General features: G+C 42.9%; 1 protein-coding gene across 9 annotated transcripts in view; it reads right to left on the reverse strand.

The window, feature by feature from the left end:
• The window catches only part of LOC147019404 (rho-associated protein kinase 2-like), a 184,076-nt gene that overhangs the window by 68,149 nt on the left and 91,205 nt on the right, over nt 1–24,722 (reverse strand). For 7 of the 9 annotated variants that reach the window (XM_085893836.1, XM_085893840.1, XM_085893838.1 and 4 more), the window contains exons 12-16: nt 10,932–10,992; nt 10,821–10,835; nt 1,347–1,490; nt 314–402; nt 20–68 (exon numbers count right to left, since the gene is read on the reverse strand). In XM_085893836.1, the coding sequence (XP_085749962.1) occupies nt 20–68; nt 314–402; nt 1,347–1,490; nt 10,821–10,835; nt 10,932–10,992 (358 nt within the window). The remainder of the gene's footprint in view (nt 1–19; nt 69–313; nt 403–1,346; nt 1,491–10,820; nt 10,836–10,931; nt 10,993–24,722) is intronic. The other 2 variants (XM_085893841.1, XM_085893839.1) reach the window with 1 other exon arrangement.

Genomic DNA, 24,722 nt, shown 5'->3' on the forward strand with positions numbered 1-24,722 from the left:
ATTCATTTAAACGCCTCACCTCTTCTTCAAGATCCTTCGTCAGCTTTTCTACCTTTGTGATGTTACTCCTGTTGAAACAACAAGATTATCAGAGAAAACTAAAAAAACGACAATGTCATCTCTCAGCATGAAAAACGATTTCAAAAGGTGACACATTTTGTTTCCAAATTCAGACATCCAGTTATGCAAAGACAACTGTCAGACCGGATTACTTGTGCCTCAGGAGAGAAAAAAAAACACACTCATACGTGACCGAGTGCACACGAGCAATCCCGAGTGTAACAAATGCATGAAACATTTGGAGATTCGTTACTTGTATTTTTCTTCTATTTCCTTCTTCTCCTGAACTTCTTTTCTCAATTGGTCTTCCACCCTTTTCATCTGCTCTTTGAAACTGCTTTCCTGTAAAGGACCACACAAATAAGATTTGTGTACACAGTTAAAAGTCACATCTTTGTTACAACAGCTGCACAGAGAAAGCACTCCAACAACACATTCATCATTTCTCAACATGAAACACGAGTTGCATTTTTACATCTAGTGGCTTCAAAGTCTAAAACGTGACAGCATGGTGCACAAGTTGTGAATTAATCATTCTTTTTTTCCCAATGAGATTAATGGCTTAGAAGTCAACTTTTTATTTCACAGTTAGTGGAGAATTGTAAAGAATGAAATGAAGAATGGTAAAGCGGTGAGCAGCACTGGTACTGTCACTGAGATGCTGAAGGCATCTGGTGATATTAGAGTGAATTTAATCACCAACTTGGGAAATGAAATTATAAGGGAGACATCTGTCCCAGATGACTGGTTGAAGAGTGTAATGGTGAATATTTATAAAGGGAAGGGTGATGCCTTAGTTCAGAGCAACTACAGGGGTCTGAAGTTGCTGGACCATGGAATGAAGGTGGAAGAGAGAGAGTCATGGATAAATTGATAAGACAGAGTGTTAATATACATGAAATGCAATTTGGTTTCATGCTAGGAAGGGGCACGATAGGAGGTAATTTTTATAGTTAGGCAATTACAGGAATAATATCTGGGGAAAAATAAACTGTACTTTATATTTGCGGATTTGGAGAAGGCCTTCGATAGGATGCTTCAGGAAGTGGTGCAATGATCCATAAGAAAGTTAGGTGTGAAGGATTAGTTAGTTAGGGTAGTCATGGCAATGTATGATGGCCCAAAAACTTCTGTGAGGGTAAATGGGGAACAGAGTGAGGATTTCGAAGTAAAGTGCGTTTTCATCAGGGGTCAGTCTTGAGCCCAATCCTGTTCATTATGGTTCTTGATGAGATATCACAGGAATTTAGAGAGGCTTACCCTGGAGGCTCCTGTATGCTGATGACCTGGTGCTGATAGCCGACAGTGTGGAACAGGTAATGGGTGAATGTACAGTTTGGAAGGAAGATATGGTGGCCAGAGGACTGAAAGTGAATACAGGGAAAACTAGAAGGGCACTCGGTAGAGTGCATACCTCCGCCATGTAATACCTGATCCACGAGAACATATTGGGCCCATTACATTTTGGAAATATCATGCTATACAGTACTATATCATTTTTGGCCCTGACTCTCAATGGTGAAGAATCACTTTAAAAATTAAATAACACTCGTATCCAGATTTGGATTTTCAACAAAATTGAATCAACTCTTCATTTTCACACACCCAAAGTGTCCACCAAGTTTCGTCTGAATCCGTCCACAACTTTTTGAGATATCGTGCTGCATATCATTTTTAGCCCTATTGCTCAATGGTGAAGAATCACTTTAAAAATTATTGTCGTCGGATCTGGATCCTGATCTTCACCAAACTCTAATCAGTTTGTCCTTGTCACACACCCAACCTGTCCACAAAATTTTATCCGAATCCGTCCACAACTTTTTGAGATATCCTGCACACAAACAAACACTTAAACAAACAGAGAGACAGGTGAAAACATAACCTCCTTCACCTTCAGTGGCAGAGGTAACAAAAGTACTGATGAGTGGTGTGAGAGAAAGACGTGTGGAAAAAGAGGGAGGTGGCCCTGTTCTGTGTGTATAAAAAGTGTAGGTAGCAATTCAATATTGTGTAAATCCTGCAACTGCTGGGTGTACAAGAGGTGTTGTGGCATCAGAGGTAGACTGCAGGTGGTTCCTGACTTCAAATGTGCTGTTTGTGCAGGTAAACAAGTGACTCCAGTTTGAGTGTAAAGGTTAGTTTTAGGGGATATATCTCTGGAATGTGTAGATAAATTCTGTTACCTTGGTGATATGATTAGAGCAGGTGGTGGTGTGGAGGCAGCAGTGAACGCAAGAATTAAAAGTGGCTGGAGGACGTTTGGGGAGTTGTTACCCCGGTTGATATCAAAAGGGCCTCGTCTCCGATTAAAGGGAAAACTGTATGCAGCTTGTGTTAGAAGCGTGATGTTGTATGGCAGTGAAACATGGGTTATCAAAAAGGAGGATGAACGGAGGTGTGAACGAAATAAAATAAGAATGATGAGGTGGATGTGTGATGTGATGCTGAAGGATAGGAAACCAAATGTGGAGTTAAGAGATAGGCTAGGTATCGAAACCATGAGTGAGGTTACGTGTTGGAGTAGTTCGAAACGGTTCGGACATTTGGAAAGGAAGGGGATGGGTAGTTGTGTGAGGAGGTGTACAAGTATGACCGTGAATGGAAGGAGAGCTAGAGGCCGTCCGAGGAAAACATCGGATGTGTTGTTGAGAAATGATCTGAGAGTTAAAGGTCTAACAAAGGGGCCAGCAAGGGATCGTGCAGCCTGGAAAGCAGCCATTAGGTGAACCACGGCTTCCACATGTAAGCATGGAAACGGCCTTAAAAAAGATGATGACGACGATGACGAAGTGTTGCACCATGGCTTGTGAGGCTAATTCTCCGATCGTATGAATTGGTGTCAGAGGAACATCATATGGAGAATAAAACAACTCGTCACAATAATACAGCTCCATGAGCTTGATAGAAATGAAATAAACCAATAAAAGTGCCAGTTATATTCCCAGGTATAAGAAGCAATGAGTCAACATGTAAATGACTGAACTGCCTCAAGAAATAGTGTGTGAATATCAATGGTTACAGAAAAAAATAATTTAAACAGAAATCTAGACTTGCAGAGGATATAAATAACAGAGGCGATCAGATTAACGGATGAAGAAAAATTTAAACAGGAACCAGGTCAGACATGAGTGGATGAAAGGAAGAAAGGAAAGGGGACAAGTTATTGTTACGTCAGATGGGTCCGTCAACACAGCTCGTCTGAGTCGGATGGTCAAAGACCACCGCGAACGCTGAAATGATCTTTTATGTTACCGCGTTCAATGACTATTGCGATTCCCCAAGGATCGCCCAAACAAAGCTGAACCTGAAGGTGGAACGTGCGTGAAAGGCAAAAAGGTGGGAAAACGTTTCCTACAATTAAAATGTTTTCTTATAAAAATGATTCCAAGGAGATCAAGAGATAACAATGCATGTGGACAGATCTGATGCACAAGGACAGGCAAGTGGGGAAGGTAAGATGAAAAAACGCAAACTTATGTACAACAAGACCTTTGATCTCCAGTTCTGGGTTTTCTGCACGTGTGGTGCATATCTGAGCTCTCTGTACCCACTTCATGAAGCTGAGGTTCCCGAACCGGATTAGTCATGTTCATATGTTGTTGTGTCTTGTCTCGGTGTTGCTCTTGCATCCCGTGCAATATTTCATATGAATTCGTTTGTTGGTTTTGCGATTCGTTTTGCGATTCGTTTCAAGCCAGACACGGCCTTCCCTCAGATAGAAAGTGTGAAAATTCTTTGTCTCCATGTTGCTCATTTTGTTTCCTTCTTCCCAGGTATCTTGCTTCGACTTACTCAACATCATCCTATTTCCATTCCTCGCTTCAAAAAATCAAAAGAAACAAAAATAATAATAATAATTATAATCGACACAAATAAAAGGCTGTGTGTGTGTGGTGTTTGTATATGTGTGTGGTGTGTGTATATGTGTGTGTGTGTGTGTGTGTGTGTGTGTAGTGTGTGTGTGTGTGTGTGGGTGTGTGTGTGTGTGTGTGTGTGTGTGTGTGTGTGTGTGTGTGTGTGGTGTTTGTATATGTGTGTGGTGTGTGTGTGTGTGTGTGTGTGTGTGTGTGTGTGTGTGTGTGTGTGTGTGTGTGTGTGTGTGTGTGTGTGTGTGTGTGTGTGTGTGTGTGTGTGTGGTGTTTGTATATGTGTGTGTGTGGTGTTTGTATATGTGTGTGTGTGTGTGTGTGGTGTGTGTGTATATGTTTGTGTGTGTGTGTGTGTGTGCGTGTGTGTGTGTGTGTGTGTGTGTGTGTATGTGTGTGTGTATGTGTGTGGTGTTTGTGTGTGTGTGTGTGTGCGTGCGTGATGGGTGTTGTTTGTATATGTGTGTGTGTGTTGTTTGTATATGTGTGTGTGTATGTGCGTGTGCGTGTGCGTGTGCGTGTGCGTGTGCGTGTGCGTGTGCGTCTGTGTCTGTGTCTGTGTGTGTGTGTGGTGTTTGTATATGTGCGTGTGTGTGTGTGTGCGTGCGATGTGTGTTGTTTGTATATGTGTGTGTGTGCGTGCGATGTGTGTTGTTTGTATATGTGTGTGTGTGCGTGCGATGTGTGTTGTTTGTATATGTGTGTGTGTGTTGTTTGTATATGTGTGTGTGTGGTGTTTGTATATGTGTGTGTGTGGTGTTTGTGTGTGTGTGTGTGTGTGTGTGTGTGTGTGTGTCCGTGTGGTGTTTGAGTGTGTGTATGTGTGTGTGTGTGTGTTTGTGTGTGTGTGTGTGTGTGTGTGTGTGTGTGTGTGTGTGTGTGTGTGCGCGCGTTGTTTGTATATGCATGTGTTGTTTGTATATGTGTGTGTGGTGTTTGTATATGTGTGTGTGTTGTTTGTATATGTGTGTGTGGTGTGTGCGTGCATGTTGTTTGTATATGCGTGTGTTGTTTGTATATGTGTGTGTGGTGTTTGTATATGTGTATGTGGTGTTTGTATATGTGTGTGTGGTGTTTGTATATGTGTGTGGCGTTTGTATATGTGTGTGAGGTGTTTGTATATGTGTGTGCGTGCGTGTCCGCGTGCATGTTGTTTGTATATGCGTGTGTTGTTTGTATATGTGTGTGTGGTGTTTGTATATGTGTGTGTGGTGTTTGTATATGTGTGTGTGGTGTTTGTATATGTGTGTGTGGTGTTTGTATATGTGTGTGTGGTGTTTGTATATGTGTGTGTGGTGTTTGTATATGTGTGTGTGGTGTTTGTATATGTGTGTGTGGTGTTTGTATATGTGTGTGTGGTGTTTGTATATGTGTGTGTGGTGTGTGCGTGCGTGCGTCCTCCATAACTCCAAAACTATAACACCTATCAGCCTGAAAAACTTCAGATGCATACCAAGAAAACTTCAAGGAAGTATAAAAGTGAAAATTGGGTGTTTGGGTAAAGTAAAACATCCCTTTTGAAGATAATTAGCGGCCTTATTTAATGATATCCTTCTTCGGATAATCCTCGGCCACCTCGCTGTCTGGGGTCTTAAGGGGTTTACTGGGAAATCTGCTCAACCTTGCCTTGACTTGGAAGAGGCCGCAACGATTTCTTAACGATAAAGTTGTTGTTTTCACTTTCCCCACTCATATTATCGAATGCCTGTTCATCATAGCTACAAATCGCTGGGAACATTGCAATGCTTATAAACACCCGGAAACGTCAGCGTTCATTGCTTTATTTCATTTCAGCACAAACGATCGCTACGAGTAGCTCTTAAATTAAGGAGAATTTCAAAATGCAAGCTCCAAAATCTAACTTACAAGCAGTTCTGAATCCTAGAAAAGAAAAACATATTTGACATTTTGGGTGTCTCCGGGAGGTGTCTGATTAATATGACGGTTCGGAAATTTTTCTTTTTTTGTGCATATTGTCGAGGCTCTTATGAGAGCTAACACACAACACACAGCAAGAGGGACAGGAGATAAGAGGGGCGGGAGAGGGAGGGATAAAACAGTGGGGAACAGAGACATTAGATCTATGGTAGACAGAGGGATGGGGCAGGGAACATGTGGTGCACAAGATGGACATGACAGGGACTTTCAGGAAGGAAAGCAGGGAATTTGAAGGAGGTGGGTTTGGGGTGGATTGGCGGGGGTAGAAAAGATCGAGGATTTGGATGGGGGAAGATAAGAGATGGTGGTGAACAGCTGTTTTGAAGGCCTGGAGGGAAGAATGGGATTGAATAGAGTGAGGGACTTTATTCCAAAGGCGAGAAAAAAAGAGGAATGAAAGAGTGAAGGTGAGCAGTGATTCGTGATTTTGGAAGTTTTACCAGAAGGGGGTTGCTGGCGGACCTTGAGCACCCTGTGGAAATATGGGGGGGGGGGGGTGGGAACATCACAGACAGAGCAGTGGGGACGAGACCAGCTGGTAGAAGACAGAAAGACCACCGACCTGCTTGCGGTGAGAGAGTGAGAGGCCCAAAGACTCAGCCCCAATGCGGAAGATACCAATGATCCTAAATGCCTTGGTTTCCACAGCGTGAAGCTGAGAAAGGTGAGAGGGAGGAATATCAGCACAGAGGGGAGAGCAGCACTCCATCAGGCTGTGAACGAAAGTATGAATGTGGTCAGGAGCTCAGGTGGGCCGAGGAAGGACTTTGCACGACAGAGGATTCCGAGTCGTCGACTGGCTTTGGAGGCCAATGTGGCTTTCCCAGGAAAGATCATGACAGATAGTGAGACCCAGAAGCTTCAATGAAAGGACTTCTTCCAGAGGATTGTTGAGAAAGTCGATGGGGGGAGGGGGGGGTCTAAAGGTCCTTTCGAAGAGACATCGGAGGTGTGAGATTTGTCCGGATTGAAAGACATGTTCCATGTGTTAGACCAGTTTGTGACTTTACCCAGATCTGCAGAGAGCGAAGAAGCTGCTGCTTGCTAGTCTGAGGGATGACAGATGGTACGGCAGAGGGTGGAGTCATCAGCAAAGAGATAAAGAGGTTTTTCCAGAGAGTTGGAGAGATCATTTATGAAAACCAGAAAAAGAACAGGGCCCAGAACGCTACCTTGAAGGACTCCAGCCTGGACAGGAAGAGGGGATGAGAGAATGCCATTTCGGACCACACCTTGGCTGCGACAGGAGAGGAAGTCTGTGAGCCATGAGTGGAGATGGACTTGTATACCATCGGAAGAGAGTTTGGTGAGCAGGGCAGGGTACCAGACCATGCCAAAAGCACGTGATATGTCGAGGGATCTGGCTCTGATTTCATGTCTGGCATTGAGGATCGACCATCCATTGTTGGGAGAGCATAAGCAGCATATCCAGGGTAGAATGACCTGGTATGAAACCAAATTAATGATTGGAGATCAAGCCATGCTTTCTTATCAAATGAAATGAAAAAAAATTAAATGAGAAGAAGAAGGATTTAATGTCTGAAGCGATGATGGATTCCATAACCTTGCTGATGATTGGGAGAAGGCCGATTGGTCTGTAGTTGGAGGGATCTGTTTTTGCACCTTTTTTATGCAGGGCGGTAATGTTTGCTGATTTCCAAGCAGATGGCAGATGATCTTGAGCAAATGAGAGGGTGAACAGAACAGAGAGAGGGTGAGCAAGAGCAGAAGAGCAGAGGAGCAGGTTTTCGGTCTTTTCAGAAAGCGATGGGTTTCGGACACAAGATTTAAATGCAAACACCGAGTTTCGGCATTCGGTCTTTTCACGTGCAGTATCAACAGTGCAGCCATTTCACATAAGGGAGGGGATGGATGGAGAGCATACACCAGAAACAGATTTGATTCGACGCCACCAGCATTTGGAGAAGGCAGATTATGTCTGGTTTGTCAGTCACAACCTGTTTGGAAAGATCTGTTAGGTTTGAGCGAAGGTCCTGGATATTTGAGGTTCACACTGTTAATGAAGAGGGAGGGGAGGAATCTTTGGCTGTAGGGGAGGGGAGGGGGAGTGTGGGAGAGGGGAGAAGGGGGGGAGGGAAGGAGAGTTGTTGAAAGAATGTGAGGGATTGCAGAAGAGCTAGGGGAGGGGCCGGATGAGGAGGAGAAAAGGCTCTGTGATGCTGGGTTGAGGTCCAGTTGGGAGTAATCAGAGAGGGGGCAGAAAGCAGTTGATGATTTGAGGAGGGAGAGTGATGAGATGGCGGTGAGAGGGCAGGGGAAGGAGGCAGCTTTGTGGATGTGAGGAGGGGGGGCAACTTTGAGAGGGGTGAGTGAGGGTTGAATGGAGGGAGAAGGGTGAGTGGGGTGAGTTGAGAGAGAAAGGTGAGAGGGAAGTTCATGGAGGGGGAAAGAGTGTGATGGTTGCTTTGAGAGGGATGGGTGAGAAGAGTGAATTGGCACTGAAGTTGGAAAAAAATAATGGTTGATGGAAAGCGAACATTCATAGCAAACTGGGTTTTTTATTTTTAGTTCAGAGATGTGACTAATATAAAGATCTTTCTTGAGGGATGCAAGAAGGGCGTATTAAGAGAATGGAGAGAAGAAACGCTGTAACTGTTGGTTTTTTTTTTAGACAAGGTATGATGGAAAGGTCGAATTGAGAGCAGTCTGTTGAAATAGAGTCATAAATTATGATATAGTAATGAGAAGCACACGTGTAAAAGAGGAAGATGAAGCATTATAAGAGATCGTTTATTAATATTATGATTATTTTTTTAATAAGGATTGCATAGGCTTAGGTAAAGGAAAGGTTGACGTAAAATCGTGGAGGTGTATGGTGAATTTGGGTTGGTAAACGCAGAGTGAAGTGGATGGATCAATGAAAAGTAACAGGAAGAGGGTAGAGAGAGATGTGGTTGTAGGAAGTGTATAGATAGAAAGGATACAAGGATTTTTTTTATTTTTGATGGATTTTTGAATGTTAGGTAAGATTTGGGAATGGAGGGTTGTAGGAAGAAATCATGAAGGTAATGGTGAGAGTGGGTCAGCTCAAATAGAAAGAAAATGGTGAAGAAGAAGGAAAAATGAAGAAGAAGGAGGAAGAAAAAGGAAGAAGGAATTAGGAGAAGGAAGAAGAAGGAAGAACCAAAAATATCGACTTGCAGATAACAATCAGCACAACATTTAACAGCTTTGGACATCAAATAATCCAACTGGTACATTTGGCATTGGAAGAGCCAAGCAGGACTCTGACGAATACTCTTAAATTGCCCGAGTCTTTTTCCGAAGAAGCATAGCAAGGAATAACTTTCCTTGAGGGAAGCTTCTTGTTATAAAATATTTCATTTTATCACTCGTGCCATGGAAACGAATGCTTGATTTTGTTTTTACAACAAATTGGCACAATGCTTCACGAGTTTTACACCAGAAATGTGACGGAGCACATGGAGAATTTGAGTTTAAAAGGCATAACCACAACGGCATTTTGAAAAGCTCTGATTAGTGTGAGGCTGTTCTCAACAAGTGATACACTTCATTACCCCGCACACACGAAGTGAAAATCAGGATTAAGCAATTGGTTCACTTTGTCTGTCTGTCTGCAGACGTCAGTCTATGATCGAGAAACTACTTAATTCCAATTGAATGTTTTATTTTGAACACTGTACAACACAAATCAGAACACTAACCTGCGGTTTAGGAGTACTTTCACTCTGGATTTAGCAAATTGTATGGAATCTTGTCCCAATCACACATGTACAGACAGGAGTAAGGTAATTGTTTCACTTTGTCTGCCGATCTGGCAGTCAAACAAAATTGAAAATCATTTCAAACGGGAAACTTAATGATTTTAGGGACGTCATAAAGGCCACAAAAACACAGGCACGGAGAAATAATACAACGTGCTTCACAAAGTGGCGGAAAAGATGGTGGATATCATCGGCAGTCAACTTCTGAAAAAAGTTGGATTTTTTTCCTGCAACCTTTAAAACTTTTATTTTATTATACACTTGATTTATATTTATACTATTTATTATAGAAAAAAAAGAATTATACACTTGATCACAAGAACACAAATCACCTTCTTGGCACATGTTAGAAATAAATAAATGAATAAAACCTTCCATTTAGCAGTACTTGGACAAAATATTACAGCATTTCACGTTATCTCGACCAATCAAATTTGCTGCTCACAGACCCTTCCTTTGTCATTTTGTTCTCAAGACTGTATGGGATAAGGTGTTCTTTGGATTCTCTTGTACATTTTCTTTTTTTAAGCTGTTGATGTCATCGGGTTTAGTTTGAAGGACAGGCTTTGCATTTTGAGATTATTTCTCATTAGCCTTTGTGATGAACAGAGGTGGATTTTGAGCCGTTTTGTCTTTACCTCTGCCACCGAAGGTGGACGTACGTTACATTTTCCACCCCTGTCTGATCGCCAGTCGGTCTGAGTCTGTGAGCAGGATATTGCAAAGAGTTATGGATGGATTCGGACAAAACTTGGTGGACATGTTGTTGTGTTTCAAGGACAAATCGATTCGACTTTGGTTCAGATCCGGATGTAGATCTGGCCTATCAGCGGGATACAAAATGGAAGCTGTTCAGCCTGGAGGAGGTATGCACTCGATCGAGTGCCATTTTAGTTCCAATTGCATTCAGTCTTGCAATTCATTTGAATTTTGTGTGCACAGCTTTGAAGATATGTCTTGTGATTGTTTCTGAGTTCAATTCAAATCTCTCTACACTTCGAGGGCTCTTCAGTCAGCAAGTTGGATTGCAAATAATCTGCCATTTAAACTTTGGCCCTACAAGCAGAACAACTAGTCGATCTTTCGCATTTCTTATCGTGGGAGCTCTTTCTTAGTAATGAAATACATTTGTGCATTTCCACATAATCGTTTTCGATTGAAACATTTCATTCAAACCAACCACACTCAAGTGAGAACATGAGGCACAAACCTGGTAGTTTTCATTCTGCAACACAGAAAAGCATACAAGCAAATTAGTTCTTCACATATGATTTGGATTAGAATTAGAATTCAAAGTCATTTCTGGTGAACGCAAACTTACCTCTACATCGAGCTTTTGCCGTATTACATTCTTCTCATTTGGAGGAACATGATTGAGTAAGCTACAAAACAAATGGTACATGTAAATAAAAAATGAAAAGAAAAGTAAAAAATGGCAGCATTGACTTATTGCACTTTATAAAGTTGTATTTGCAATTATTAGATGAGCATTGATCACCCCCCTCCCCTCCTCATCATAATGCATCATTAACATAATTTTCATCGTTATTACGTACTATTATCATTGTTATAATCATCAGTATCAGTATGTGCCATCATTATATTGTTACGAACTTGGAAACCTATCGCACACAACATTCAGGTCCTATACATTAGTTATATTCGTAAGTATGTGTTTTATAGATAGCTTCCTTTCCCTTGTCTAATGGGTAAATAAATGTTCATGCGCTGTGGTTAATTTTTATAGTTAGGATTTTTATTTTAAAAAAAAAATCAGCAACGACAACAGAAATGACCGTTAGAACAGTTCTGCAGAGAACAAGGACAACACCCTGCTCCGGGAATCTACGCGGGCCGAGTGGGGTAGGGGTCGAGCCGGCGGGGGCACGACAACAGAAACGACCGTTAGAACAGTTCTGCAGAGAACAAGGATAACCCCCTGCTCCGGGATTCTCCGCGGGCCGAGTGGGGGAGGGTCGAGCCGGCGGGGGCGCATAAAAGGGGAGGCACAAGCTGGTTGAGGACATCTCCCGACGAGGACATCTCGTCTTGCTGGAGCATTCATCTTGCTGGAGCGTTCGTCTTGCTGGAGCGATTGTCTCAGGGAGCCTGTCTGGCCGGTCTTGGTCGACGTCGTCCTTGTCCTCCTCGCCACGACCGAGAGCTCGAGAGACGCCAGTCCCCGTAAGAACCGCAAGGGTCGCCCGCCGGTGTCCGGGTTCGGCTCGCCGGACTGACCAGCTTGAAGACTGCACGAGGCGGATAGGTCTGAGATAGGTCTCAATAAAGACCAATTGGTCCGGTCATCTTTGGGTGTGTGTGTGTGTGTGTGTGTGTGTGTGTGTGTGTGTGTGTGTGTGTGTGTGTGTGTGTGTGTGTGTGTGTTTGTGTGCGTGGGCCCGTCTGCCAAGTAGTAAATCGTGCAAGTGCTTTTGCTGTATACACTTGCATTTCTTATATTTGGTTTAGCTCTGCCTTTACGTGCTTTCCCAGTCCCCCCCCCCCCATTATTGTATAAATAAACCCCATTTGTTCAATGTTTCAGCTCGTTCATGTCCATTCCTCCATTGGCTTCGCGTGCTGCGTGTTTGGAATTAGCTGGCCATTGCCGTTGTAACGGGATATTCGGACCGACGGAACTCGGCGATCAAAACGCTCAGATCGCACACGGAACGAGCGCGCTGAGCAGCTCGTTCCGTACGGGTGCCGTCGAGGGTGTGAAGACTCTGTAGATCGCCAGGTGGTCTCTAGGTATTTTGAAATTGGCGAATAACCCTGTTCAACGTGGTGGAAATATTGACCCTTCACGGTTCAAAAAGGGACCCGTACTTTACGGAGTTTTCCGAAGAAGTACGATCTGAATTCCGGATGATTGGTCGAGCCAACTCTGCAGCTCCATCTCGCGGTCGTGCTCATGGCCGACGTCCGGCCCCGCAACAATATACCATTATCATTATCCCGAAGAAGACCTGCACACTTTTGATTGTTTTGCCTGCTGAGAAATAAACAGTCTACATGGCCCTCGTTGGCATCATGCTTCCCCCCCCCCCTCCACCGAGTAGTGGAGCTGATAAAAGGATGCAAGTTGCAAATGGTGACGCAAGCATGAAATTTGGCGTGGTTCATCTACACAGGTCTCTTTCCAAATCCACTTGATTGGACATTTGAAAATCCATGATTGTGGCCATTTTTCAAGATGGCTGCCAAATTCACCAACCACAACTCATTCACATGTTATAAATGGATTGAGTTGGTCAATTTAAGTGATCTTGGTGTCAATTCATGTCTTCAAACATGCTGAAACCGATTTTACTAGTTTTAAGAATCTCAGATATACCTTCTGTTTTTTCATTTCAGACTTCTCTGACAAAAACTGGTGTTGTTGCATGGCCTTGTCAATATCGCTTGTAGTGTTTAGCACTAACTGCCAATGCACTGGGTGTATGGGGTGTAGTGGTAGAGGTAGTATCTTTGTTTCAGCAATCAGCCACATCCTTTGAATGGACTATAACACTGGTCCTCACTGCTCACCCCAACTCTCACCAATGGCTCCAAGAAGTTGTCAGTACATGACAACAGCCACTTCCCGGTAAACCGCGTGGGTTCGCGGGCTAAACTAGGTGAGGGTATTTTGTATGAATAAACCAATTTGTATGAATGATCAAACATGGTGCAGACATAAAGTCACAGATTCGACATTTGGTTGTTCTCCTCCTCTTCCCTTGATAAGGAGTGAGGTCTGATGGCACCAACCTTCTGCCCTGCTTTGACCACTATACTCCTCCACCTCCCTCGGTCCTCAGCCAACTCCCTCCACTCTCCAACCACCCCTGCCTTACAGATATCCCTCCTCACACAATCCTCCCACCTCGACCACAGTCTACCTCTTTTCCTCAGACCTTGCTCCCTCAATCTATCTGCTCTCTTTGCCAGCATCTCTTCCCCCATCTGCACCAAGTGTCCAGCCCATCTCAAGTAGCATTTGACCAATCTCCCTATCAAGCTCATCTGCACACCAATCTCCTCCCTCAGTTCATCCATCCTCCTGCTATCCACCCTCTTCATTCCTGCAATCCTCCTGATAGAGTTGTTCTTGCAAAAATGCAGCCTCTGTTGCTGTCTCTATCAGTGCCACCATCTCCAGGCTGTAAAGGTAGACGGGCATTACAAACGACATCAGAACCTTCCCTTTCAATTTCCTTGATATCTTTCTGTCAGTCATTACTCCCTCCACCCTCCACACATTTGCACTCACCTGAATCCTCCACCGAACCTCTGCCTCAGACTTACCATCCCTGGTCACTGTTCCTCACAGATACTCAAACCCATTTCCCTGCCTGATCGCCTTCCCCTCCAACCTTATATTTATTTATTTGTCATCTCAGTCTTCTCCATACTCATCTTCAGCCCATGCTTCCCAAATGCCTCCCTCCACTCCTCCAGTACCCTCCTGTATCTCCCACACACTCTCCACCATAACAGCGAGATCGTCCATGTACAACGTCCTCCCCATACTACAACTCAAGCTCACCTGCCTGCTTACCAGTTCCACCACCATGATAAACATAAATGGGCTGAGAGCGCTTCCATGCCTCAAACCAATGTTCACGTTGAACTCCTCAGACATCCCAGGACCAACCAAAACTCTTCCCTTCGTTCCCTTTTACATCCCTTCCACCAACCTGACTTCTGCTTCTGGCACTCCAACCTCTTCTCCATCACCTGTCTCATGGCGAAAAACCCATCCGTTGTCCCCTGACCATTTCTAAACAAACTCCTGCTGCTCTTTTCTGACCTCCACCTCCACACTCCTCCTTATCCACCCATCCAGAATCCTCTCCATCACCTTCATTACATGGCATAGGAGTGTAATGCCCATGTACTTCCCCGGATCTTGAACATGGCCCTGCCCCTTCCATATCGGCACAATTAACCATCATCCACTCCTCCGGAATTGAACCCTCTCTCATATATTTATTCAACAGCCTCTTCATCCAACTGACTTGGACTTCTTCCGGTGCATGTATCATCTCCGAACACACCTCAATCAATGCCTGGCACTCTTCCCTTCTTCATCCTTTTCAATGCCATCCACACTTTCTCCTCTGTGATCTCCACCAACTCCACTTTCCCCTCCACACAACATGGTAGCTCCAGCTTGCCGTTGCTTCCTTAACAGTTAAACAGTTCTTTGAAATACCCTTCCCACACCTTCAATACTACTCTCATCTCTGTCACAAGCCTCCCGCCACCATCTTTAATCAATCACTGCCCCCCCCCCACACCCCCGTCATATCCTTACCATCCTCATCCCTGTCACGAGCCAATTTATATATTATCTTCCTCCCACCATCCTCTTCTAACTTGCTGTACACAACTACTTCCATATCATTCCTCGCCTTATCCACAGCTATCCTTGCTGCTTTCTTCTTCTGCCAATGCAGGTGCAGCAACCCCACATCCGGCTGCCTCCCCCTAGCCTTGATAGTCTCCATCCTCTTCCAAACCTCCTTTTCACCAACTGCCTTTGCTACCTCCTCCATCCACCATAACCTTGTTTCTATCCCTCGATGACGCACCCCTTCCTAACGTCCTTCCAAAAACAAAACTTCTGGAATTTCTCTTAAACCCCTCTCCATACTTCTTCCACTTCTCCAAACATTCCGCTTCTTTGCTAAGTTGCTCATACCTAGCCCTCAACTTCTCCTTGCACTCTTTGAGGACGTTTCCCCTACACTTCCCCCACTAAATAAACTTCCATCTCCTGCTATTCACCTCCCTCCTTTTCTTCATCAATACCACAAACACCACAAGCTGGTGCTGGGTGGTAATATGCTCTACCACCACTGCCTTACAATCATTAACCCTCCAGAACTGTCGCTTCGTAAACACCACTAAATCCAATTCTCTTCTAAAATGTCCACTCCTTTTGGTAATCTTGTAGCTTTCCCACTTTTGAAAGAATGAACCAGCTATGGCCATCCTATTCTTCGCCACCAGCTCCACATGCTCTCGACCCTCTCTATTCCTTGTCCCCCAACCAAATTTACCAATACATTACTCTTCAGCTGGCTCCGCTACTCCCACGTGCACATTAAAGTCCCCCGCAATGCACAGCATCACCTCCAGCTCAACTATTCCCATCATCCTCTGCAGTGTGTCCCTGAATTCCTGCTTCGCTGCCCTAGTCCTTCCTGTTTGTGGCCAATATACTGACATAGCACAAACCATTTGTCTCTGTATCACCACCCATTCCATAACTATCTATCCCTCCCATCTTTTCACTCTGACCACCTGCAACAAATCCGCACCCACGTGCAACCTTCCATCTCCACCCGTGTGCAACAAATTGTATCCTTATACAAACCTCCTCGTCCTGTCCTTTCCCATTTGTTCTCCGACACACACACTTCCAAACTCCCTCTCTGCATAATCTCCACCATTTTAACCCCCCCCCCTTTTATCCCACATTCAAACTACCGAGCCGGACATCACTTCTGAATTGCTACTCGCCTGACAGAGCTAGTACCATCTTGGATATGTTGCTATGGCATAGCTGTTACGTTGCGACATTGTGCGGCATGGTGCATCTAAATATGATCTTGCTATGGCACAGTTTTTGCAGTGCAACTACTCCAGCAAGTATATAGAAGGAAAACAGTCTCACAGGCACTCCAAGGATCGTGAGACTCCATTCGCTGTGTACGTGGATAAGTCCGTATTTGCCAAAACCAGGAAAAGGCAACTCATCGACATGCTCCATGAACATCGGCTCAGCATTTCATATGACAAAGTTCTCGAATTCTCAGCCCAGCTTGGGGAAGCAGTTGAAGCTCAATATGTGGAGCATGGAGTCGTCTGACCACCAGTCTTGAGAAAACAGTTGTTCACGACTTCTGCAATGGATTACATCAACCACACCCGACTGCAACTGCAGCACACGCATCCTTTTATGGTCCCAGTATTTCCATGTTCCAGCAGCCGAGCCCGGTGAAAACTGGTGAGGAACGTGAGCCACTCAAACTACGTTTGGGAGCTATGAAGGTGAAGAAAGTCCCTGAGCTGCCTGAATCATTCACCAATGTTCGGCCAGTACAAACAACCAAGAATCCCAATCCCCTAACAATGCCAAGTCAGGAATTTCCGGCTCCTGAATCAATCAGATCCCATCTGAAGGAAAAGTATGTCTGGCTGGAGGAGGTGCTCTTCACTGAAGTTGTCACTGATGTGACATAACATGGCCAGCCAAGCATGCAACATGTAAGAGGAGTCAGCCGTTTGAAGTGAGCATTAAATCACTGCCCCTGATTCGAAATCAGGTAAACACTCTGTTGCCACCATCAAACATGTTATGGAGAAGATCCGTGACACAGTGGCTTTCCTGAACCCAGGACAGACCTCAGTGGCAGCTGCTGACCAGCCACTCTATGCCACAGCCAAACAAATCCAATGGCAGTGGCCAAGTATGGAAAAAACAAGTTCATGATCTTGTTTGGTTAACTTCACATTGAGATGGCTGCACTGAGATCAATAGGAACACTATTCCAGGACAGTGGCTGGACCAGATCCCTTATTGAGGCAGGAGTGGCCTCATCTGGTACGGCTGAGTCTTTCTTGTCAACATGAAGTGTCATTCGGACATGATAAGCATATCAGATCATGGCATGCAGTCTGTACAAGCTGATGAAGGCAGCACGCAATGACTACTGCTCTGATGCATCTGAGAAATCAGCTCTGAGCTTTGGAGACTGGTGTGAGCAACAGAGATGTGAGAGTCCACAATTTCAGTTCTGGAATCTTGTCCCAGACATGGAGCTGATCATATTTACACTGGTCCAGTCATTCAGGGAAGCAAACTTTGAACTGTATTGTGAGGCACTCTGGACAAATTCCCCACTTCTTTGCAAACACATCAACTACGCCCGCTGGTACGCGATTCACCTCCGAGCTATGATATCCATTGAGGAACAACATCCCAAAGTAGCTCGGGAGTTTCACAGGGGAAACTTGTGCACAAATCTGGGAGAGAGTTCTCTGCACTGGCAATCGACCAAGCCCATGAACAAAACCATGCAGTAATCAAAGGTGATGGAGCGATTGGCTTGATGAAGGATGTGACAGTACTTAAGGCCCAGTCACACCTTGACGTTTTAGCCAGCTTATGCCGATTTTTGAAAAAATTTGTCTAAAACGCTGGTACACATCGAATACGTTATGGGTAAATTTTGGAAACATTGAGAGCACGCTGAAAAACACTGCCATACATCGTAGTACGCTGGCTTTTTTTTTTGTATACCTTGGTCGAGGCTCGTATGAGAGCTAACACACAACTCACAGCAAGGAGGCATGAGACAAGAGGGGCGGGAGTGGAAGGGACAAAACAGTGGGGAACAGACACATTAGGTGAACTGTGGAAGGGAGAGGGATGGAGATGGGACAGGGAACATGGCGAAGAGAAGATGGACATTTCAGGGACTTTCAGGAAGGAAAGCAGGAGGGGTTCCAGATGGTCCTTTCAGAGAGACATCGTAAGTGTGAGATTTGTCAGGATTGAAAGACATGTTCTACGTGTTGGACCAGCTTGTGATTTTATCCAGATCTGCAGTGAGTGAAGAAGCTGCTGCTTGCCGGTCTGAGGGATGACAGATGGTACGGCAGAGGGTGGAGTCGTCGGCAAAGAGAAATAGAGGATTTTCCAGAGAGTCCAAGAGATCATTGATGAAAAACAGAAAAAGAACAGGGCCCAGAACGCTACCTTGAGAAACTCCAGCCTGCACAGGAAGAGGGGATGAAAGAACTCCATTTAGGGCCACACGTTGACTGCGACAGGAGAGGAAGTCTGCGAGCCATGAGTGGAGATGGCCTTGAATACCATGGGAAGAGAGTTTGGTGAGTAGGGCAGGGTGCCAGATCGTTGGCTTTGATCGTTGTACTTTGCGGCTGTCCTCAAATTTTAGCATGCTTGAAATTTTACGACTTATGCCAGCGTATGACTCACAAGTTCCGCTACGCTGGCCATAAGTTGTAGGCACGTTATGTGATCGTTGACACACGTTACTTGTAAGTTAATCATAAGTAGAAACACGTCGAGGTAATGTTTAGCATACCCAAAACTTATTTCTAACCTATGAGTAACGTGTTGTAGGCACGTTACGCGATGGTTAACACACGTTACTTGTAAGGTACTCATAAGTCGAAACACGTCAATGTTATGGTTAGCGTCGGTGTTCCAGACTCCCTGTTTTTTTTTTTGGGGGGGGTTTTTTTTCTTCGGTATGACGGTCATGTTGACACTTCGATTTCTAGTGCGGTTATGATTTAAATCGTTGAGTGGCAGCCTATTAATTATATTATAACCGCACTAGAAATCGAAGTGTCAACATCACCGTCGTCATACCGAAGAAAAAAAAAAGAAAAAAAAAAAACCAGGGAGTCTGGAACACTGACGCTAACCATTACATTGACGTGTTTCGACTTATGAGTAACTTACAAGTAACTTTTGTCGACGTGTGCCAACGATCGCATATCGTGCGTACAACTTATTCCCATCGCATGCGGAACGTGTGAGGCATACGGCAAGTACGTCGCAAAATGTTTAACATGTTTAAAAGTACAAGACGTACTCCACTTACGATAGCGTACTTTAGCGTTCTATTCACGTATACCAAACTTACCCATACCGTATTCGACGTGCGCCAGCGTTTTAGACGCAATTTTCAGAGGTCGGCATACGCTGGCAAGATCGCCAAGGTGTGACTGCGATGTTGACACTTCCATTTATCCGGCGGTTATGATTTTAATCATTGTGTGGCAGCCTTTTAATAGGCTACGCCACGTGATCATCGGCGATACGTGCAGCGCTATGCATAAGTTAGACTCATTGGGCATAGGTTGTGAACGCTAACAACAGGCTAAGCATTCGTTGGTATAAGTTATCTATAAGACAACGAAACGTTCTGTGTCCGTTACTAATATGTTATGCATACGACCAACTCGTTATGAATACGTCCGAATATTTTAAAAAAAACATCAAAAGTTCAGCGTAAGCCAGCGTTTTACATACATTTTGATACGTTGCCATTGCTGGCTAAAACGTCAAGGTGTGACTGGGCCTTTAGCTGGTGGATAGTGGCTGGTCCTGAAGTGAGTCGTCTAGTTTCTGGATACGATGCAGTGTCAGGTGCAAAAGATGCAACAGCCACCAGCAGACATCCTGAGCAGACTGAGTGCTCAAATATCTTTCTTTAAGGTGGAAAGACTTTCCATAGTGCAACAGGAGATGAGCAATCTTTTCCAATAAGTCAGCCAACCTGCTGGTGTTGAACACAAAATATATTACCGATCCCATCCTTGCTGAAATGATTGGAACATACCACCAGAGAAGCAAAGAGAGGTTCCAATCATTTATGGAAGGGATAGAGAAGGAAGACAAATGCTCATTCCACAAGCCAATCAAGACGAACAAATTCACTTTATTCAAACATGAACAATTCACCAGTAGTTCCAAGGAGAAGGTGCTGAAGGACAACTGCCAGCTGTTCTCTTGACTATTCAGCTCATGCCAAACCAGGCAGTATGACTTGCAAGAGTTCTTCAAGCATGAGAACCACTCTGCCCTTGCCTGCCTTTGTGACAATGGTCACCTTCATACTTGTCAGAAGTCACTGCTAGTTGAAATACTTGAGGCAGAAGTGACTAAGCCAGACACTATAATCATAGAGGGGTCAGCACAAGTAGGCTGAATATACTGGTTCTGGCTCACTTTTCCCCATGTAAATGAATGGGGGATTTTCAGCGATTCATATTTTTTTTCCTAACAAATAAACCCCCTTTTTATCCCAAGGTATATTTATTTGTCTCCCCTTTTAACCTGGGGACACTTTTTTTTCAAATAACCCATGCAATAAGATAAAGATTTGTTCAACTAGCAAAGTAGTAATGTGATTTGTTAAAGGTGATTCTAAAGAAATATCTGAAACGTCTAAGTCTCGGGACACTCTTTTTCAAATAACCAATGCGTATTGTTTAGCTCACTCATTGAACCTATAAAGATTTGTTCATTCTCAAATTCCTTCAATAGTTTAATTTTCTTTGCACAATAATCCCCATCTAAAATATTTAAAAACAAAACATTTGAATCTTTATATTTTTTAAGATACCCCTTTTGTGCCATTACGAAATGATAAACTTCTCTTAATGCTCGTTTGACCACCTCCTGAGCCACAGGTTATTTTTGTTAAGCCCCGCCCACTTTTCATAAGCCCCGCCCACTTTCAAATGGAATTTTTTAAAGCCCTGCCCACTTTTATTTAAGCCCCGCCCACTTTTCGCGAGGTATTCCATAAGCCACGCCCACTTCCCTCTAAGCCCCGCCCACTTTTCTATGGAATTTTTATAAGCCCCGCCCACTTTGCTAAGCCCCGCCCACTTTTCAAGAGGTATTTTTATAAGCCACGCACACTTTTCCTAAGCCCCGCCTACTTTTGCTAAGCCCCACCTACTCTTACATCATTTCCAGTTCATCTCTGACTCACAAAGAAATCACAAGAAAATTCCAGCATGTTATGGTTTTGAAAAAATTGCCCAAAGAAGGCCTGCGTGAGCTTGCCCAGGGAATTTCCAAAGGAAACCACACCAGTAGGGGAAGAATACTGGTTCTGGCTCACTTTTCCCCATGTAAATGAATGGGGGATTTTCAGCGATTCCCTTTTTTTTTCCCTAAAAATAAACCCCCTTTTTATCCCAAGGTATATTTATTTGTCTCCCCTTTTAACTTGGAGGTTGAACCTCATTGAATTGAACACCTGGGGGTTGAACAGCTCACTCATTGAACCTATAAAGATTTGTTCATTCTCAAATTCCTTCAATAGTTTAATTTTCTTTGCACAATAATCCCCATCTAAAATATTGACAAACAAAACATTTGAATCTTTATATTTTTAAAGATACCCCATTTGTGCCATTACGAAATGATAAACTTCTCTTAATGCTCTTGTTTGACCACCTCCTGAGCCACAGGTTATTTTTTTAAGCCCCGCCCACTTTTCTTTAAGCCCCGCCCACTTTTGCTAAGCTCCACCCACTTTTTGTGAGGTATTTTTTCTAAGCCACGCCCACTTTTCTAAGCCCCGCCCACTTTGCTAAGCTCCGCCCACTTTTCATGAGGTATTTTTTTCTAAGCCATGCCCACTTTTCCTAAGCCCCGCCCACTTTTGCTAAGCTCCACCCACTTTTCATGAGGTATTTTTTCTAAGCCACGCCCACTTTTTCTAAGCCCCGCCCACTTTTGTTAAGCTCCGCCCACTTTTCATAAGGTATTTTTTCCTAAGCCACGCCCACTTTTCCTAAGCCCCGCCTACTTTTGCTAAGCCCCGCCCACTCTTACATCATTTCCAGTTCATCTCTGACTCACAAAGAAATCACTAGAAAATTACAGGATGTTATGGTTTTGAAAAATTTCCCAATGAAGGCTTGCCTAGGCTTGCCCAGGGAATTTCCAAAGGAAACCACACCCACCAGTCTTTCTCTATAAAAGCTTCAAGCCCAGGCTCCATTTTAAACATTTGTTTTTGCTGGCAATGGTGTGCTGTGTGCTTGCATGGAACTCTCTGTCTTGTATGGAACTAAACCTTCAAGTTGATGAACTGGATTCAAACCTCTTATCTGTTGAGGTAAGATTTTTATTTTCCTATTTTCAAACTTTGATTGAAGCATACTCATTTAATAATTAAATAACTTAATTAATACATTATTATTTTCTCTCACAGGAAATTGTATCTGAAATACAAAATGAAAATACTGCTTTTGCTACAACTTGGAGCGAAATTGTTGACTTGGTTGAAGACCTTGTGAGCGACCAAGACCTACAGAACGAGCAAGACCTTGAGTGGGATGACTTTGGGGTTCCTTGGAACTCTCTGACTTGTATGGAACTAAACCTTCAAGTTGATGAACTGGATTCAAACCTCTTATCTGTTGAGGTAAGATTTTTATTTTCCTATTTTCAAACTTTGATTGAAGCATACTCATTTAATAATTAAATAACTTAATTAATACATTATTATTTTCTCTCACAGGAAATTGTGTCTGAAATACGAAATGAAAATACTGCTTTTCCTACAACTTGGGGCGAAATTGTTGGCTTGGTTGAAGACCTTATGAGCGACCAAGACCCACAGAACGAGTTCGTCCTTGATGACCCAACCAAAGAGTTATACCTTGGAGACCAGCAAAATCCTGAAAAAGAGTTTTACAGCAATAGTACTCATTGTGAGTTATCAAGACAATACCCACTGAACAAGTTATACGTTGATGAGCCAGAATACAAGTTTTACCTTGGAGACTCACAAATTTTGAAAACATCAGTAAATGAGTTCTGCCTTGATGGTTTAAATAACTACCTTGGAGACTCAGGAAAAGGGTTCTGCCAAGATGGTTCTAAATATGGGAACTACCTTGGAGACTCACAAATTTTGAAAAAATCAGTAAATGAGTTCTGCCTTGATGGTTTAAATAACTACCTTGGAGACTTGGAAAGTTGGGTTTATTTTGAAGACTTGAAATGCTACCACTCTTTGGGATTTAAACCTATCAAGAAAGTTCTTACTCCCTCTTTCTATGTCATCAAACCTGAAAGCCTGAAAAGACAGAATTGGAAGAAGAGAAAAAAAAACGTAAAATATATATATATATATATATATATATATATATATATATATATATATATATATATGTATATATATATATATATATATATATATATGTATATATATATATATATATATATATATATATATATATATATATATATATATATATATATGTGGAAATCTCATTTTGAAAAAGACATTGTGTTGGGTGAGGATTGAGTTGGGGTTGAGATTTTGAATGTGAGGGTTGGGGTTGAGATTTTGAATGTGAGGGTTGGGACACACACACACACACACACATACACATCAACAAACAAAAGTTAAGCCTTGACTATTCAGTTGAGGATTCTGTGTTTGGGGTTCACAGATCTAAGAACGTCCACCCCTTGACACACATTATATACTGTAATACACCTCGGACTTGTCCCTCTAGTGTCCACAAAGGTGTATTATCTGCTTAGTTTTGTCTTTTGTAATTCCTGTGAATAAAATGAACCTAAAATCTCTTCCCCTTCCAAATCATATATTTTATAAGTCCAAGGAACCGTATCTATTACATCAACAATTTTAAAAGTTCTTTCGTCCATCGTTCAGTAAAACCCTTTTCAAAATGAGATTTCCACCTATATATTCTTACGATATCACCAACTTTGAACTTAGGTTTTCTGACATTAATCTCTTTTTCATATTTTAATTTTGTAAATGTTTCTGATGGTTTCATATTTGTTGACGTGTGAATCGTGTCATTATACTTATCCACAATATCCTGAATAAAAGATGACCATTGTTGTGAACCGAGTTGTGTGAATTTTTTATATAGTCTCTCTTTTAAGGTACGATTAAAACGTTCAACAACAACTGCCTTCCCTTCATTAAAGGTACTGTATAATGTAATACTGTTATTTTTTAGAAAATTCATAAATGTCTTGTTATAAAACTCTCTACCCTCATCAGTCCACAATTTTTTAGGTTTTCTCTTACTTTTATTAAATATCTGTTGAAAAGCTAACATAAGAGTATTACCTGTTTTGTTTTTTAAAGGGACAACCCACGCATATCTACTCCTCAAATCAATAACGGTTAAAGCATACTTGTACCCCTTATCATTACTGAGTTCAATCAAATCAGCAGACCAGATATAATCAACTTCCTTGGAATAAACTTTCCTTCTCTGAAACTTTGTGAATATTGGTTTATGTAATTCATCAGCTAATTGCTCTTCAGTCTTAATGGCATCATTAGAGCCTATAAGTTTTTTGAATTTCCAAGTCCAAGTTTCAATTTAGCACTAATCATCTTCTTCACGATGAACCTATCAACTTTTTCTGTCAAGGTTGGATTTTGTATCAGAGACAAATTATACAACATTTCTCTATCGGCTTCATGCTTTTCTTCCAACGTTGTGGTATTCCCATAATCAATATCGTGTCTCATGCACACTTCATCAACTCTATTGATTGGTT

Source organism: Eptatretus burgeri, chromosome 9, assembly GCF_056783735.1.
Source record: "Eptatretus burgeri isolate ZD-2024b chromosome 9, Ebu_testis_v1, whole genome shotgun sequence".
Classification (NCBI taxonomy): Eukaryota; Metazoa; Chordata; class Myxini; order Myxiniformes; family Myxinidae; genus Eptatretus; species Eptatretus burgeri.